We start from the raw sequence: 16,507 nt of genomic DNA on the forward strand, positions 1-16,507 counted from the left end.
AAAAAACAAATTATTAAAAAAGAGAATGTTGATGGTAAAATGTCATGAACGGCCTGATGGGGAAATTCTTCGGTCCGAATGCCAAATCAGATGTTCCTACAAAACAAGGCACACAAAAATTTCCCCTAACTTGTCTTTTTGATTTTGCAAGATTCATCCGTCTCATTTGCGTCTTACCCCTTTTCACATAACACTTACGACTCACCATCAAACGGTGACCTCGCACGAGACCTTCTCGACTGGATGGGGAATTTGGTGGCTCTAGGAGGGTTCGTAATTAGACTTGGCATTTTGGACCCGACCCATTAACCCAATCTGATCCGACCCGACCCGTTAATATTAGTATTTAGGTGGATGCTTTAACAGGTCAGGTCGCTAACAGGTGAACCCGTTAAATAACGGATCACTTTGGGTCAATCCGTTAGCACCCGTTAATTGAGGATGTTTTAATAGTTTCAGTAAAGTCTTAATAACAAAAAATAAACACTATGCAAAAATAATAATAATAATAATAATAATTATTATTATTAATGGATGACCTGTTAGCTTAACGGGTTGAATTCGGATGATCCGTTAACTTAACGGGTCAGATTGAACCCGACTCAAACTCGATAAATCCGACTCATTTACAAGTATATTCGTAATGATGGGAGTAGGAAATGGAATAGACTAGTGATGAGAGGAGTATATAGAGTTCTTGTTTAGATATAGGACCCCGTTTGTTACGTCTTTTTAAGAGGGGACTAGCTTCGGCTAGGACTATAGTCCTATGTTTGGTACGGTCAAGGATATGGGTGATTTTCAGACTAGATTAGAAACAACGTTTATTTTTTTAAATTCGGAATCGGAGTAATCTCTGTAATTTCGATCTACAATTGGCTACTCGTAAGGTTAATTCTGGCGACAATAAAAGTGTAAAACCACACGACATTCGATCTATAATTGCAAGTCTTCTCAAATTATAACACGTCATAAAAAATCCAATGGTAGGTGACTGTATTTTGATTATGATTACTGAGTGACTAATAGAACGAGACTCTTCCCCGCACTATCTTTTTCTTGGACTTCGTACACAGAGAGTATCTCGTATGTATCTCGTATGTATGAATGAAGGTAAATTGATCATCTGGCCAACAAGGCAACACGATCCTTCTGTATTGCCTGCGTTAGGTTGATTTCGAAGAGCTCGCATCGTATTGGCATCTCCATCTCATAAAAGGGGTTCTTCAAGACGTAATCGGTGTACAACTCATAGATATGTTTCAAGAGACCTTCCATGTGCTGCGTCCCAGGCTCACACACAACAAAGAACTTTGTCCCTGCAAAACCGAAACTATCTTATCAAAAAGCACCATTTTTGCAATCCCATGCATTATTGCAAAATTTCAAGTACAGGGTTCGCTTCTTGAACTGTCATGGGAGGGGGGAAAAAGTGCAACCAACGTCGAACTCTAAAATACTGGTTCAATTCGGAAGGAAAAAAGGCCAAACCAGAAAAAGCAGACACAATTACTCTGTGAAAATGAAAAGCAAAAGATATTAACGCTGAAACAAACATTAACTTCGTGCTGGGGAAATCTCAGACCGGCAAATGGATCTGACTTGCCATCCAGGTTATAAAAACAACTCATCCGAGTGATGCAACTCAAGTAATAACACTTGTCAAAATGCCTACTACTATGTACAGTGTTGAATCTGGCATATCGTATTCCTTGTACTATTTGAGCCATTTGCTAAAATCTAGCATATTTTCTTCGCTGGAAGAAAGTAAAGAACTTAAAAATTCCTACATTTACCGCAAGAATGTGATGCAGGGAACAAGGGGATTGCTACATATGATGACCAGATTGAGGAAACAAACCGTTCATACTTTGTTTAACCAGAACAACAAGATCCTAATTGTATGGAAATCATTAACATGACACCAAATCAAGTAGACCGAAATTCTCTTTGTGTAATCCATCTTCAAAAATACGTAACCCCGAGACAGCTGTTGCCTAAAACTTTACAGACACCACCCTGTCTCAAACATTGAGGCATACAAAAACACATAGAACTGTGAGCTGAGAGTGAGACAGTTCTTGCCTAAATCGTACAGAAACTGCTTATACGTTAAGAACGCCACCCTTAATACTAGTCTCAAACATCAACTCGCTCAATGACAATCTTTAGCACTCACCTCAGATATCATTTTATCCCTCCGTAATAACTATCTGTCATTCACTACATTACAGCCTAAACTAATGCAATTCACAAGACTCGCTTCAAAAGTTCAAACCAAGTAGATGAGGCTTACTAGGTTAGCAACAGATCGATCCCCAATTTATCTCTTCGGAACACAAATTAATCTCACCAGATTGAAAAGCTACAGAGTTGTGTTAATCTGACAAACCTCCTCAGAACTTCACCAAATTTACAGTTTACAATTAAAATGCTGGCTGCAATAGTTCATATGGATATCTAACAATATTTAACACACAACAACTATTTGAGTTACAAAATCACCTACATCATCTCTGCAGCTTGTTCAACACCCGCTTTTTCCAAATTCTACGAATGTTACTGAAACCCGAGTCCTACAATACACCGGTGTATGTGATGCACCAGTTTTATCAACAGTTAGATTGGAATATCTAGATTAAAGCACGCAAATCCAGTCATCCACTGAAGTATTGCATCCTATACACCAGTGCATTGTCGAATTTTCGATTGATACCGATTAAACTAAAGTACAAATTCTTTGAAAACTGATAAAATCAAAGTTCGAATCGTACCGGTGAGTGATTGAAAGCAATGAAGATCGAAAGTGTCAGCTTGGAGGAGCTCGATGCCGAAACAGCCTGATACTGGCGACAGCTGCTGAGAAATGGCGTGCATTGAGTGCCACAAGCTTGCAACCCTCAAGCTATCATTCGTGTCCATTCGTCCCGCCGACCCATAGTCCTAAGATTGTCCAAGCAAACAAAGAGGCACATCAAAATCGGTTAATTTCCTGTTTGGTTGCCGAGAAAACGGAGGAAAATGGACGCAAAATCCTTGAATTTTTTTGAGAAACAAACAGAAAGTGAGTTGAAAGATTTGGGGTTTTTGTTACCTTGTAGAAGATCAAGCCGCCTGATTTGTTAATGATGTAGAGGCTGTAAATTGCTGCCATTTCCGAGGACTATTTCGGAAAACGAAAAAATGAAGAGGAAGAGGCTCTTGATTCAAAGAAGGTAATTGAAACCTTTGAAACCGAGGGCAGATCGGGGCGGAGGCAGCGAAGATTGGCGGAGGAGAGCGAGAGAGAGAGGAGGCAGGAGTAGGGAGGTCTGATCGGGGTGGGTCGAGAGATTCAAAGGCACAACCCGGGTCGCAATTGGCACTCACTTCGCAGTTCGCACCTCCCCGGGTTTTTTTTTTTTAATATAACAAAAAGATATAATTTTCATTACCATAACTAACCACTTACAAGAATGTCAAATGGTACATATGCTTTAATGATCAATTTCTTGATATGGAGATAATAAGCTCAAATTACAAATGATTTTAAACCCTATACGGCCATCACTCAAATCACACCATTAGAACAAGGAATCCCGATATTGATATGTCCCATGGACAAGAAGTGTCATACAAAGCATCGAAACCCTCACCAAAACCATTACGAGACAGCGAGGCTACAAAATCTCATAAATGACACAAACCACTTGCCGAAGCAACACAGACCAGTCATAAAAACTAAATTAAAAGAACAAAAGAACAAGGTGACGTGTCCATAATGGAGATGCGGTTGCAATTTGGTAGTAGGCATGGGTAGCAGAGGCAGAGGCACATGCAAAAATGTCAAGAGGTGTGCGAGGCCAACTGTAGTCGGGACAAACTCAAAGGGGTGAGTGGAAGAGGATCTAGCCAGAGCCACCAAAGTCGTCGGAACGCCACCACAATCTAAAAACCTGCATAAAACATGATAGCACCAAGAGTTGCCAGAAATTCTTCTGATCGGTGTTGGTCACAGTTATGGCAAGAAATAGCGGCAATGACATGGATGGTAGAGGGGTTGCCAAGCCAAGACCACCCACATGACTGCACTGCCATCCCCACCACCACCACAAACCCAAAGAGGACAAAACAATAGTTCCAAGGGCAAAGCCCTCGGAAAAGTCCAAACAACCTAGAGAAAATTCTGCTAGCAAATATGCACACCATCACTGTGGGTGCCCAGGAAGCCACTGCCGAGAACACTCCATGTGCAACCCCACCCAGGAAGCATAAGCTGCACAAATCCAAATAAACGAAGCCTCCGGTAGGCATGACAGCCACCAACTAGGCAAGAAGAGCAAAAAACCAGAAAAAGTAAGTCAAATACCACAAAAACAACCCAAAGACCAACCCAAAACCGCATATCTAAGCTCCAAACAAGGGAAGAGCCTTGTATGGCAATAAAATCAGGGAAGTGGGTCGGAGGCTCGCAACAAAGCCATGAAAACAGGTTGCGCACAGAAGAGTGAGGGGAGAAGGTGCTGGGCAGACCAAGGAACAAAGAAAAAGAGAAAGCAGCGAGGGGAGGGTTGGGGCCGCAGAAAGAAAGGAAAAAAATGTGTGGGTCGCAGCAAGAGGACAGAGGGTAAGAAGCAAGGGGTGGAGAGACTAGGAGGAATGGGATGCTAGAATGGGGTGGGAGGGGTTGCTGCCGGCCCAAGCCTAAGCAAGGAACCGGCGGTTGAAGCTTTGCAAAGTTAGGATTTGTGGTTGGAGGAAGAGCTTACCAATTTATTTGCACAATCTTTTTTTTTTTTTTAAGGTTCCTACCTCTCGGGTTTGAATTTGATCCATAAGATCAATTTGATATCCAGCTTGTTGCTGATCTAGTGATATTTAGCTTTATTCGTTAATTCGTAAGTAAGAACGTTTTGAATTCGATTTTTGTGGGTGGGAAATTCGATTTCAAATTATTATAGTTGGTCATTGTTTTTAATCTAAATTCTTCACCCCCGTAATATAAATTCTCGAATAATATGTTGTATTCTAGTTCACACCCGATTTGATTTTCCATGTCGAGGAAGACTTACATGGCAACAATTCCACCATAACATCCCGATCCGATAATGTATTGGTGTGTGAATAAAAAATTACAAAACATAAGTGGTTGCAAATCTCTTGAGATTGTTTGATAACAAAATATATGTGGTTGCAAAACTTCCCCAAGGATTAGTAAAATAAGAGAATTCGTGAAAGGTACTCCGACGCTGAAGACAATATTTGTATGAATGTCTTATCAAGATTTCCTCAGTGCATTGCTGATGTGTGGGATTCAAGGCATCACATTCTCGAAATTCCAATCTCAGTAGAAATATTGATCGTTAAACAACGTGTCAGCAAACAAGAGAAAACCTTTTCAACCAAAGAGGGTAAAAAAAAAGGAGCTGTAAAAGTAACTGTGTTAAATGTTTCATTACATAAGGTGAAATATCATAAAACCAAACCCTAAAACCTAGTGCTCATCATGCAGCCACTTTTGTGCCGTCATTTGCAACATCTTTGCTGTCGTGCGGTTGTCCTTGTACCTTCTCATCGACGACCTCCAAGTTCGACGAAGCTGCTTCATCGCACGACGAGCAGCCGCCTTCATCGGAGACCTCAGAACAATGGTCAGAAGTCAATTGCTGCAACTCGGACATGATTGATGGCGAATAAGCTGGCGAATAGGCTGGCGAATAGGCTGGCGAACAACCTGAATCGATAAAACTAGACATTTTCTTGTCATCTTCTCGCATTCTTTGTCCGTAAGCTTCATAGTCGAAACCAACTGAACTTCTCCCGCCAAATGTGGATTCCAACTTGTCCATGTTGAAAAGATCTTCCATTATCTTCTGGCTCTGCGAGTTGTCCGAGTACACAAACTTCATCTTCTTGTGTGTTTTTGGCTCAAGAAATGGTTTTACCAACTGCAATTCAAAGAAAGTTTCACCAGATTTTTCGAACTTACTACAAAGAGGTTTCGATAATACTTAAAAACCAATATAGATAAAGCTAAGCAAACGATCATTTAATAACGATTTCAAACCAAATTAGGAGGAGCATTGTGGTCGGTTTTTACGCAGAAAACACAAGGGAAAGAATATGAGTACTTAAAGTTGATGTGATCTTCTTAAATCGCAAAACTGGTGACAAATGACAGACAATTCTAATAAACCAAGTATGCCATAAAACAGTTGGCAAGAGATTTTCGTCTTTAAAAACCTAGTTTGAGTTGTTTATTTTCGTCTTTAGAGTCTGCTGGCAGATAAATCTGGTTACAGAAACTAGTTCCGTGGCCAGATTATCCGCGCCCCGGTTTTTCTCTGTAGTTTTCTACCTTCCTGTTCTTGTTCTTCGTCATCCAACTACCCCGGTATCTACTCTAGTCCCAGAAAATCCATAAGGAAACCCGGACCTACTATTGTCTTCATACCATATATATTGAACAAAACGTTAATCGTGAAGCTCTTGCTTACGTTCCAAGTTTCCAACATACCTCACTACACTAACCCTAATATCAAATGCAATGAGTAATATCATAAAACTTGAAGAATTATTAGGTTTAGACAAGAAAACAATAACAATTGCAGATAGATGCGTAATGACATACCGTCCAAAAGGACTCAAATATTTTTGGTGGATTATAGAGGATGCCAATTCCCAATCTCTCAGGGTAATGATTTTGCAGGATCTTAGCTGTTTCCCTAGTCGCCTTCAACGATATGCTCGACGTGTTCCACCGTTGAAAATCAATTAGCCACACCATCTGTTCCTGATCTGGATTCATATTCAGTATGGCATTCTCCAGGCAGTATACCAAATACATCATCTGCTCGTTTACCGCATTTGTGTTCTGACACGAGGAAAGAATTTCACAGTCAAACAGACAAATGCTAACAACTACTAACATTAACGTAGATGCTTTTGGTTTGATTTAACTACCTGAAAACCAGGCCTCAGGATAAGAACTGTCCTTCCGCACTTGTCATGGTAATTGGCTCTGTAAATTTTTCCTGTCTTCGCTTCTTGAGTAATGTTTTCCTATATAAGATAAGAATAAATCACTTTCAAATGGGATTATTCCATGAAGTTTTGAAAAATAGACGGTTTAAACCGTTGAACTACAAAGTACAAACAACATGCAACTTTACGAGAATGAACCAATTTTTTTAAGATCCGAACTGCCTATTTTTTTAAAGTTTCGCTCAAAGATCATTCTGCTAAAAATCTATCAATTTAAAAATCATGTAATCATATGATTATCAGCACGGCATTTTCATATTCATGGAAACGCTACATTCGTCTATTAATTTGGCTTTTTTTTTTTTTTTTTTTGCAAGAACAGTTTATGCATCAAAACTTTCAGAAATTGACGGTTCAGATCTTTGAAAGATGCATGCACATTGCTTACCCATCGGATCTTCTCGGGCTTGAACTCCAACCTCCATTTTATGGTTTCTTTCAGCATCTTGCCCGCCTTCTTCGTATTCCAGTTCCGCGCTCTTAGGTACCTTGAGATTGAAGCTTCTGAACAAATGGCTGGTAGCCTATCCGCAATAGGACCCATCATCTTCCTTACTTCATAAATCTGAAGAACAGAAGGGCCAAATTATTTCCCATGAAAAAAGGTTAAAAAATAAACAAAAATACATAGAACTTTACTACTATATCCACGTTCCCAATCACCGCTACAATGAAACAAAAAGAAAATAATTTCTGCACATCATTTTCCCATTCTGCACGCTCCTGTTTATTTTTGCCCCTTGATTTTCCGTCGATTCTCGCTTCAATCAAAACGTCATGCATAGGGTTGCGCGAAAACTTTCCCATGAATCAAAATCTTATAACCTCATCTATACCTTGGCTAGCTGCTCTCCATGTGACAATGCTTTATCTGTTGTGCTTTCTCCTTTTTTGAATGACATCTTTTAAAAAATTTCAATGACCCTAAATTTTAACGCAATCGATCACCAAAAATCAACTGCAAAATTCAAAACAAATAAGAAAAATTATATAAAATTGTAACAAAAAAAAAAAAAAAACAACGAGGAGGAGAAATTGATCGATAAGAAAATTTATATAAAAATTAAAACAGAAATAAAAGAACTAGTACCTGTTTTGCCGGGCAAATACTCAGAGCTCATGGCAAATATCGAAATCAGTATCCATTTAATATTTCCCCCATCTGAAAATTCCTATCACTCTTTTTTTTCCTTATTTAATAATAATAATATTATTTATAGAATGATGGCAAAATAACAGATTTGGATTCGATAAATAAGGGGAAAAAAAGGAACAATAACGTATTAGCATTATCCCTTCTAATCTTTTCTTCTTCTTCTTTTTTTTTCTTTTCAAATTAGTTATTTATTTTATTTCTAAAGAATTATTTTGGCCTGAATTATTATAAATTAACCAGCAGATGTCAGGTGAGAAGAAAGGTGAGTACGTGGACGAATTGGAGACGAGCGTCTGGGATTTACGATGGTGGACGGAGAGCAGGTTTAGGACCGTTAGTTGAAATTTTCCTCAAGCAAACTCAATATTACAATTTCTTCTCTTTTTTTAACGGCTTTTTTTCCTTTAGGGGAATGAGTGGCCACATTTTGATAATCCAAAATTTAGCGATTGTGACCTCGTAATTACGTAAGTAACTTACATGCAACTGAAATGTCAAAATGATGGTTTATTTTGTGGTGTCATGTGGGTAATTAAACACGTGACAACATAGACTTGGAATACAGTTACTTTCACATAGGCTATCTAGCCACCAACTGCTAATTAGTCCAACACCGACATTGTCGCAAACCGAATCGCTTCCATAGTCAGGCATGAGGTTTTATGCAAAAAGCCTTGGTGTTTATAGGAGTGGAAACATTCATTTACATATTTAGTTTGATTTGTCGAATTTCCTCGTGGATTGACGTTAGGGGCTTCCTGCTACTACAATACAAGAATAAGCTTAGTTCTTGTTTTGTTGCAAGCAATGTTCGAAATTTCATTGAAACGGTCAACATTGCTAAGGAAATTTTGGAAAAATTAAAGAAAGATATGAAAAGGGACTTAAGCCTTACTGTAGACATCGAAATTTCGGTGAAATAAATGTTGACCAATAGTTACAATTTCAACGCTCACGTGTCACATAAATTTTACACGTAGCGCGTGACTACACGAAAAATCAAAATAAATCGAAAAAGTCATCAAATAGGACACATGTCAACACCTGGCAGAAACGATTTATTTCATCTGCATATTATATTCAAAATTAGGCCTTGGAAAATTCTATAAATAGGAAGCCAATGCATTCATTTGGGGGAGGAATTGATAACCAATTCACCTCACACCAAAACCTTGAAGCTTTGAAACTCCAAAGCTCCCAAACAAATCCCGAAGGATCAAGAAAGCTCTCTTCGTTCTTCGTCAACCCAACCTTCAAGATCAAACCCCAACGGCCCTTTGAAGAATTTCCACCAATTCAAGATCAAGCCCCGACGGCCCTTGAAGAAAGCGTTCATCGTTCATCATCCGTTCATCCTAAGATCAAGCCCCAACGGCCCTTTAGATTAACAACATCAACAAATCCACACATCCAACCGTTCTTCAAGATAAAGCCCCAAAAGCCCTTGAAGATCCATTCATCAACTATTCATCAAAATCAAGCCCCAAAGGCCCTTGAAGATCCGTTCATCAACATTTCTTCAAGATCAAGCCCAAAACCCCTTGAAGATCCATCCATCAACCTTCATGATCAAGCCCAAAAGGCCCCCTTGAAGAAACTTCCAACCATTTATTCGAGATCAAGCCTCGACGGCTCTTGGATCAGCATCACAATCCACAAATCAACACCTTAAGGAGATCGAATTAGAGGATCAAATTTGAGAGAGATTGTAACCCCTAAATCATTAATACAAATATTATTTTGTACACGTTGTTCTTGTCTCTTTCGTTTTAGGAAAAATTCGTGTTCACACCTACGTCAGAGAAACTCTTAAATTTCGACTAAAATCGACAGATTTTGTCGATATTTCCGACATTGGTTAAATATCAACAAAACTTGCCAGAGACAGATAATTATGATTAAATACTGAATACATAGAACTTATGGCCTCTAGAGTGCTAAACCCTAAACCTTATATTCCGGTTATGGCTCCTAACCAACTGGAGAATAAAAATTACAAATTACAAATTACAAACTCTCATTATTGTACAGAATTACGGATAAATACTAGCCCGAAGCTAAATTAAACTACTTTAGAACAGGAGTCTGGGCTAACTGTTGAAGTTGATGAACAATGTGAGACATCCTCGGGCGCATTGATGGGACATGCTGTGTACAGGCATAGACGAGGTCGACCACCTTTTGAATGACACCAGCCTCCGGAATCTCAGGAGAAGAAACAGTTATATGAGGGTCCAGGAGATCCGGGTAGCGATGAGCCTGCACCAGAGGTGTTGCCCACTCAAAAATGCTCTGCCAACCCACCGAATCAACGGCCTGTGCAGGTCTACGTCCGCTCACAATCTCAAGCAGCAGCACACCAAAGCTATAAACATCACTCTTTGTCGTAAGCTCATTTCTGTAGACAAATTCTGGAGCAAGGTACCCGTAAGTGCCACCAGCCATCACTGTCCTCTCGTGCATCACTTCATATGGTACAAACTTTGACAGACCAACCCCCATTAGATGTGCTCCAAAATCTTCATCAAGCAGTACATTACTGGCACGGATATCACGATGCACGACATGCGGTTTTACCTTGTCATGCAAGAACCTGTTTGACATATGAACGGATGAACCACCAATTAAACACAATCCATTCTGCATCATTCAAATCCTTCCCATTGCATTCCAAGGTAGAAATGTACTAATGAAATAAGGATTGACAATTTTCAGCGAAACAAGAAACAAAAATGAGGATTGACAATGATGGCATAACCACCAACACTAAAGGCACTGAAGTAAACTAGCAAGGGAAATCCACATCAGAAATGTATGGCAAACGTCCAAGCTAACACTAATGTATGAAAGCAGCCATGGGAAAGCCATATCAGAAACAAAATGTTTCCGAAAAAAATAGATGCGAGAGTCGAGATATATTCTAATCTAACCATGAAAAATCCCTAATAAACAATAACCTATGTCAATTTTTTATATATTTTTAACAGATCTTTTCCTTTCCAGGTGAAAAATTGCAACTCGATCAAAAGTTCAGGAGGTAATTTGAGAATTTCCCATTTGATTTAAATCTACACAATATTATGATTTCTAATTTACGTGAACAATGATAGTGACCTCTCGGAGAAATGAGAACTATCACGAACATAAGATGCCTTGAAATAGATGCAACAGAGATAAAAGATCTAAGTGAACAAATCAGTCTCAGATTTTAGATCTTTGTTTGACCTAAGACCAAGAGGAAAAAGTGATGTATAACTTACGCAATTCCTTGAGCAAGAGTTGTGGCAATTTTCATTCTCATGGCCCAATCTAAGCTTCGACCACCCCTAGGTATGTGGTGCAGCCATTTATCCAAGGGTCCATTAACTATGAACTCATAAACTATGAAGCGATCACCATGATCATAACAGCAGCCTTTCACAGCCACCAAATTTGGGTGGTGAAGCCTTGCAACCCTTCCAATTTCAGAGTAGAACTCTTTTTTCCTTTGAAAACTAGATCTCTTCAACCTCTTAACAGCCACCCTTGAGCCATCAGGAAGAATTCCACTGTACGTGCCTCCCGTCTTGGCATCTCCCAGAAGACGGTTTCCTTCACTAAAGTTCTTTGTAATTGACCTTAGTTCCTCTTTCATGAAGACTTTCCATGACGGAGCGACTAATGCAGTTTCTGCTGGATTAGATAGTTTGCGGGAACGTCTGCGCTTCTTGTTACGCTTGTATGCAAGAAGCCAAATCACTACAGCTAATGTTGTGAAGAGAATCAACCCACTTACTACTCCAAGGATAATAAGATATTCTCTGTGGCAATGCATGTGGTAACATCTGTTCCCTGAAAGCAACAGGAGCAAAATTAAATTAGCTGGACAGATAATTCAAGATTGGAGTTCGTAATAAAAAATTACAAAATATACCTAAATCAACCATGCATATAAAAGCATGAGACGTATTGCAGCTTTCAGCCAAGAGAGACGTGGATCTATTAGTCACCAATATGCATACATTGACCGAACTATTGGTGTGGCAAGAGATGTTACTGCAAATTGACTGAAGAGGTTGCACATGAAAGAGAGACCCATTCCAATACAAAGTATTATCAGACCAATTCCAGCCAAGACCAATGGTAGAGTTCACACCTCTGCCTCCAACCCAGCAGCCACTGGAAGCACATAGATTTTGGGCAAACGCAAGTTCTTGAGATGTTTTGAATGCTGCTAAGTTGCCATTATAACTTTTACAATGGGTTTCTGACTCATTCCATGGTTGGGGGCTTCTCGTATAACCAAAGCACTTCCTCCTATTAGGTCCAAGAATCCAACCAGCAGGGCATGGTTCTGTTCACAAGCAATTGAACATAATATATTGATTATAAACGCATATAGACTATAATGCAATCTCTTTTAACAATAACACCCTTGACACAACGAAACATGATCAACATGCTCACTACCAGCATGCTGTCAAATAGAATGCTCACTAACGCAGCTTATAAGGTAACAATATATCCAACACCTTTAATTTCCATGGTATAACAGTACGCTGTCGGTTTTAGGAGCATTAAGATTATTCGTCTCTAGAGACAAATTACATGCATCTTCTTGTGCCTTGCATAACTCAGCTGATTTTCTATATCCTAAGTATCCTATCTATCAGAATAGCATGTTTTATGCATCTCAGACCTCAGCAGTCACAGCTCCAATTGTTCTATACAAGTAACATAATATTGAATGCCTCGTTAGAATCTTAAACTTCGTCAACCAAATGCATTGTTAGAGGTTCGCGAGAAGCATTTTTACTTTTAACGGTGATAAACAATATTCCATCCTTCGAAAGGTACCACATTATACACAAATGAAGGCTGGTTTTTGTTCAACTATCGTCTACTATCTACTCAAAATACCCATTTCCGCAAAGCGAAAAAGTGAAATTTCTATAAACAATTAGGATTTCTAAAATAAAATTTAGAACTTGAGCTGAAAAGGGTTACTCACACCTTTACCTTCTTCAGTTCCAGAAGTAACCAAATACCTGCGAATCGGCTCGTTATGCACCTAAACAATGATAGTGTAGCTTTCAATACGTGAATCCACAACGTAAAGCATCTTAACAGTTGAAATTAAAGAGAAAAATATTTAAAAAATAAATAAATTACCATACTTTTCTTACCCTTTGTGAATCGCATGCACCCAGCAGAAACCAAACAATCAGAGGCGCAACCAATTGCAGAGCAATCAGATTCCCTTCCATCAAACCCATTTTTCATAAACCCTAGAAAAAATGGTAAGTAGGTAAAATTTCAGTTCTCACATATCACGGCCCCTTTTCACACCACACCATGCTCTGTAAATTTGAGGCCTTTCACTTCAGACCGTCGTCCCAGCCCTACGCAGCAGCAAGGAAGTTGTTCTTCTTCCGAGCCAAGTCAATCTGTGAGCTTGTCCCTCTCCCTCTTCATTCAATTTAGAGTAGACAGTGGAAACACCCATGTACTTGTATACTTCTGATTTTTCCCTAGACTTTTCTTTTCGAAAACTTTTTTTTTTTTTTTTAAAGTCAATTTGACGGAAATTTGGTAATTTACTTCATAGAATTTATGAAGGATGGAATAGGTTTGGTAAAAATGGAATCAGATCCTTTTCGGATCTAAAAAATCTGAGTTTCATGATTAAATGATTTAGGTTGTTGAAATTTGATCCAACGATTACAATTATTATTCAAATTCATTTACTAAAAGTTTTCTTTTAGTAATCAACCAAGTGTAAGAATTTCTAAATTAATTTGGTTCGTTGAGTAATAAAGTTAGCAACAAGTGGATTGCCTTGCTAGTTAGGATTTTATTCTTCAACCCGTTACGCTCTAAGTTGAAATCAATTTCCGTTAACTTAAATTAGTATAGAATGTAGCTTGTGGTCAATATTAATAGATAATTCGACTTTTTATTTTTGAAATAAACGATATTATTTATATTAAGGAATATGAGATGCGTAAGATATTAATAATATGTTTTAAATTCGTTTTTTAACGAGAATCGAATTTATGACATTTCATTTATAAATAAAGAAGAATATCATTATATAGTAGTACTAAATCCGGTTTCTTTTATTTTAAGTTTCAAAAAGAAAATTGATTTCAACACCACCAATCTACAATAAAGTAGAACTAAAGAAAAAGTACAGGAGTAGAGGAGTAGGTGGGTGAGCCTGAAATTGGTAGGTGAAGTTGTAGTAGTAAATTGGCCAAAAATAAGAAGTTGGAGCAGCAACAAACACAAACACAAATTCCAAGTAGAAGGAGAGAGAGAGGAGGGAGAAAGAAATGGAAGGATTATACGGAGCAGTGATGGAGGAGATAGGGCGGTACACCGGACTATCACCGGCGGCCTTCTTCACAATCGCCGGGATGATGGTCGTGGTTTACAGAATAGTCACCGGCATGTTTGTGGGTCCCGAAGATTACAACAAGCCTCCGGTGGCGGCGACCATCGACACCGTCGATTCTGATTCCAAATCCAATTTTGTGAATAAATACTTCAATTCCGCGGGGGCGGCGAGAGGCTCGTCGGTCCAAATGGGAGACATGACGGAGGAGCAGCTGAGAGAGTACGACGGGTCCGACCCCAATAAGCCGCTGCTTATGGCTATCAGAGCTCAGATATACGACGTCTCTTCCTCCAGGTAATTTCCCTGCTTCTCTTTCCTTCCTTCATTTTGCACTTAATTGAAATTTATAAAAACAAACCGGGACCTTTTGGTCTTTCACGCCAATTCCGCTAGAATTTTCGTCAAAAATAAGGACAGTAACTCGCCATTTAACAGTACACATAAAAATTGAAAACGAAATAGTTACCAAGCGGTCAAATCTTATAACTGCACATGTTTTTTTAATCATGTGACAACTTGTGCTTAATTTGACGGAAATTCGTATTAACGTCAACGGCCAAAGCTACACACTTAGTCAAAGGAAATTGATTTTCGCACTTCGCCAATTTCCTCAGCATGAAGATAAAAGAGAGTGCAAAAATCACTTCCTTTGTTGAATTCGAACAAATTTTACGGATTTTTAATCCGAGTATCCAAATTTTATGGAGATATTGTTATTATTTATCCTCTAATAGCTTGTTCAGATTTTAGAAAAGCGAACACAAATTGGCAATTTCAGTGCAAATGAAGATCATAATTTGAAGCAAATTACAACATGCAATGCAGGAACTTTTACGGACCGGGAGGAGCGTACGCCATGTTTGCTGGAAGGGAAGCAAGCAGAGCGCTGGCTCTTCTGTCCTTTAAACCCCAAGACATAAACGGCAATCTCGAAGGTCTGGGGCCTGATGAACTTGGCATACTACAGGATTGGGAAGATAAATTCATCGAAAAATATGACAAGGTCGGGCAGCTTGTAGCAGAGCAAACAACTACAAATGCCGATGAGAAAACTGAGGTCGCTGCCGATGACGCTCAACCGCAAGCAGTTGGACAAGCAGAATAGAGGAGAGGAAAGAATAATCTGTCCAGATATTGCACGCGCTCGGGCTAGGGTTTCCTTCTAGCCGAGCGCAAATATGTATCTCATTTCCGTATTTTGTATAAACACAAGAAATGATAACAGTATATGGTAAGGTAATATAGACCTTGTCTCCTGAATCAGTGTCCGTTCGGCTCCTGCTGCCTTGATCCTTGCATATTCATCCTTCTCGGGTTGGCTGGGAAAGTAACAAGAAAGAAAAAGGACGACTAGGACTAAGGAGAAAGAAAAAGGACGATTGGACAAGCAGAATACAGGAGAGCAGAGGAGAGCATAGTCTGTCAAGATACTGCACGTGCTCGGGCTAGGGTTTCCTTCTAGCCGAGCACAAATATGTAAGAAAAATTAATGAAAATGACTTGAAAACTTTGAGTTTTAATGAAAATGACAAAAATGTGTTGTAAGTGAATAGTACCAGGAATTTTTCATTAAAGTTTCCTGTGTATCCCATTCCTGTCTTTTGTACAAGCACAAGAAATGATAACAGTACATGGTAAGTAAAAACCTTGTCTCCTGAATCAGTGTCCATTCGACTCTTGCTGCCTCGATCCTTACATATTCATCCTTCTCGGGTTGGCTGGGAAGATAATAAGAAAGAAAAAGGACGATTAGAACTAAACTTAAAAACACTAACCTTGAGAATGCATCAAATAAGATCTACTGGATACCTGTGACATCAGTGACTCTTGTACCCCAAGAAACCAAGAGTGCAAGGCCGCCAGCGGCAAAATTGGCATCACTTGTCCACCAATCCTCATACAATTGTAATAACATAACAAGCTAATTACACCAGTACAACCAAATAAAA

General features: G+C 39.1%; 4 protein-coding genes across 6 annotated transcripts; 1 reads left to right on the forward strand and 3 right to left on the reverse strand.

Annotated features, from left to right (window-relative positions):
• Positions 1-913: 913 nt before the first annotated feature.
• Positions 914-4,715, reverse strand: LOC103453983 (uncharacterized). The gene is made up of 3 exons (XM_029092952.2): positions 3,095-4,715; positions 2,775-2,943; positions 914-1,319 (listed from the first exon to the last, which is right to left on the reverse strand). Exons 1-3 carry the CDS (start codon positions 3,152-3,154, stop codon positions 1,123-1,125), a joined length of 426 nt encoding a protein of 141 aa, XP_028948785.1. The 5' UTR covers positions 3,155-4,715; the 3' UTR covers positions 914-1,122.
• A 591-nt stretch (positions 4,716-5,306) lies between these two features.
• Positions 5,307-8,365, reverse strand: LOC103413479 (uncharacterized). Of its 2 annotated transcripts, XM_029093213.2 has the most exons (6): positions 8,114-8,365; positions 7,860-7,981; positions 7,412-7,588; positions 6,943-7,041; positions 6,611-6,853; positions 5,307-5,927 (listed from the first exon to the last, which is right to left on the reverse strand). In XM_029093213.2, exons 2-6 carry the CDS (start codon positions 7,923-7,925, stop codon positions 5,484-5,486), a joined length of 1,029 nt encoding a protein of 342 aa, XP_028949046.2. In that variant the 5' UTR covers positions 7,926-7,981; positions 8,114-8,365; the 3' UTR covers positions 5,307-5,483. The 2 variants fall into 2 exon arrangements, with proteins under 2 accessions (XP_028949046.2, XP_028949047.2); XM_029093214.2 differs by lacking the exons at positions 7,860-7,981; positions 8,114-8,365 and adding an exon at positions 7,687-7,853.
• Positions 8,366-9,976: 1,611 nt separating this feature from the next.
• Positions 9,977-13,892, reverse strand: LOC103430926 (C-type lectin receptor-like tyrosine-protein kinase At1g52310). Of its 2 annotated transcripts, none has more exons than XM_008369072.4 (5): positions 13,345-13,892; positions 13,178-13,229; positions 12,093-12,512; positions 11,440-12,010; positions 9,977-10,772 (listed from the first exon to the last, which is right to left on the reverse strand). In XM_008369072.4, the coding sequence occupies exons 1-5, from the start codon at positions 13,432-13,434 to the stop codon at positions 10,247-10,249; spliced, it is 1,659 nt and encodes a 552-aa protein (XP_008367294.3). In that variant the 5' UTR covers positions 13,435-13,892; the 3' UTR covers positions 9,977-10,246. The 2 variants fall into 2 exon arrangements, with proteins under 2 accessions (XP_008367294.3, XP_008367293.3); XM_008369071.4 differs by having other exon boundaries at positions 13,172-13,229; positions 13,345-13,741.
• A 367-nt stretch (positions 13,893-14,259) lies between these two features.
• LOC103430928 (membrane steroid-binding protein 1-like) lies at positions 14,260-16,108 on the forward strand. Its single transcript, XM_008369073.4, has 2 exons — positions 14,260-14,852; positions 15,384-16,108. Exons 1-2 carry the CDS (start codon positions 14,494-14,496, stop codon positions 15,661-15,663), a joined length of 639 nt encoding a protein of 212 aa, XP_008367295.1. The 5' UTR covers positions 14,260-14,493; the 3' UTR covers positions 15,664-16,108.
• Positions 16,109-16,507: the final 399 nt, after the last annotated feature.

Source organism: Malus domestica, chromosome 14 (genome assembly GCF_042453785.1).
Source record: "Malus domestica chromosome 14, GDT2T_hap1".
NCBI lineage: Eukaryota > Viridiplantae > Streptophyta > Magnoliopsida > Rosales > Rosaceae > Malus > Malus domestica.

Coding starts and splice junctions, on each gene's coding strand:
- LOC103453983 (XM_029092952.2), bottom strand. CDS start 3,154: ATGGCAGCAATTTACAGCCTCTACATCATTAACAAATCAGGCGGCTTG. Junction 2,944..3,094: donor GCGGCTTGATCTTCTACAAG/GTAACAAAAACC, acceptor GGACAATCTTAG/GACTATGGGTCGGCGGGACG. Junction 1,320..2,774: donor TTGCTTTCAATCACTCACCG/GTACGATTCGAA, acceptor TCGGTTTTGCAG/GGACAAAGTTCTTTGTTGTG.
- LOC103413479 (XM_029093214.2), bottom strand. CDS start 7,830: ATGGGAAAGTTTTCGCGCAACCCTATGCATGACGTTTTGATTGAAGCG. Junction 7,589..7,686: donor CTTTTTGTTTCATTGTAGCG/GTGATTGGGAAC, acceptor TCTGTTCTTCAG/ATTTATGAAGTAAGGAAGAT. Junction 6,854..6,942: donor TCCTGAGGCCTGGTTTTCAG/GTAGTTAAATCA, acceptor TCCTCGTGTCAG/AACACAAATGCGGTAAACGA.
- LOC103430926 (XM_008369071.4), bottom strand. CDS start 13,434: ATGGGTTTGATGGAAGGGAATCTGATTGCTCTGCAATTGGTTGCGCCT. Junction 13,230..13,344: donor GTGCATGCGATTCACAAAGG/GTAAGAAAAGTA, acceptor ATCATTGTTTAG/GTGCATAACGAGCCGATTCG. Junction 12,513..13,171: donor TGGAACTGAAGAAGGTAAAG/GTGTGAGTAACC, acceptor GCTTGTGAACAG/AACCATGCCCTGCTGGTTGG.
- LOC103430928 (XM_008369073.4), top strand. CDS start 14,494: ATGGAAGGATTATACGGAGCAGTGATGGAGGAGATAGGGCGGTACACC. Junction 14,853..15,383: donor TACGACGTCTCTTCCTCCAG/GTAATTTCCCTG, acceptor CATGCAATGCAG/GAACTTTTACGGACCGGGAG.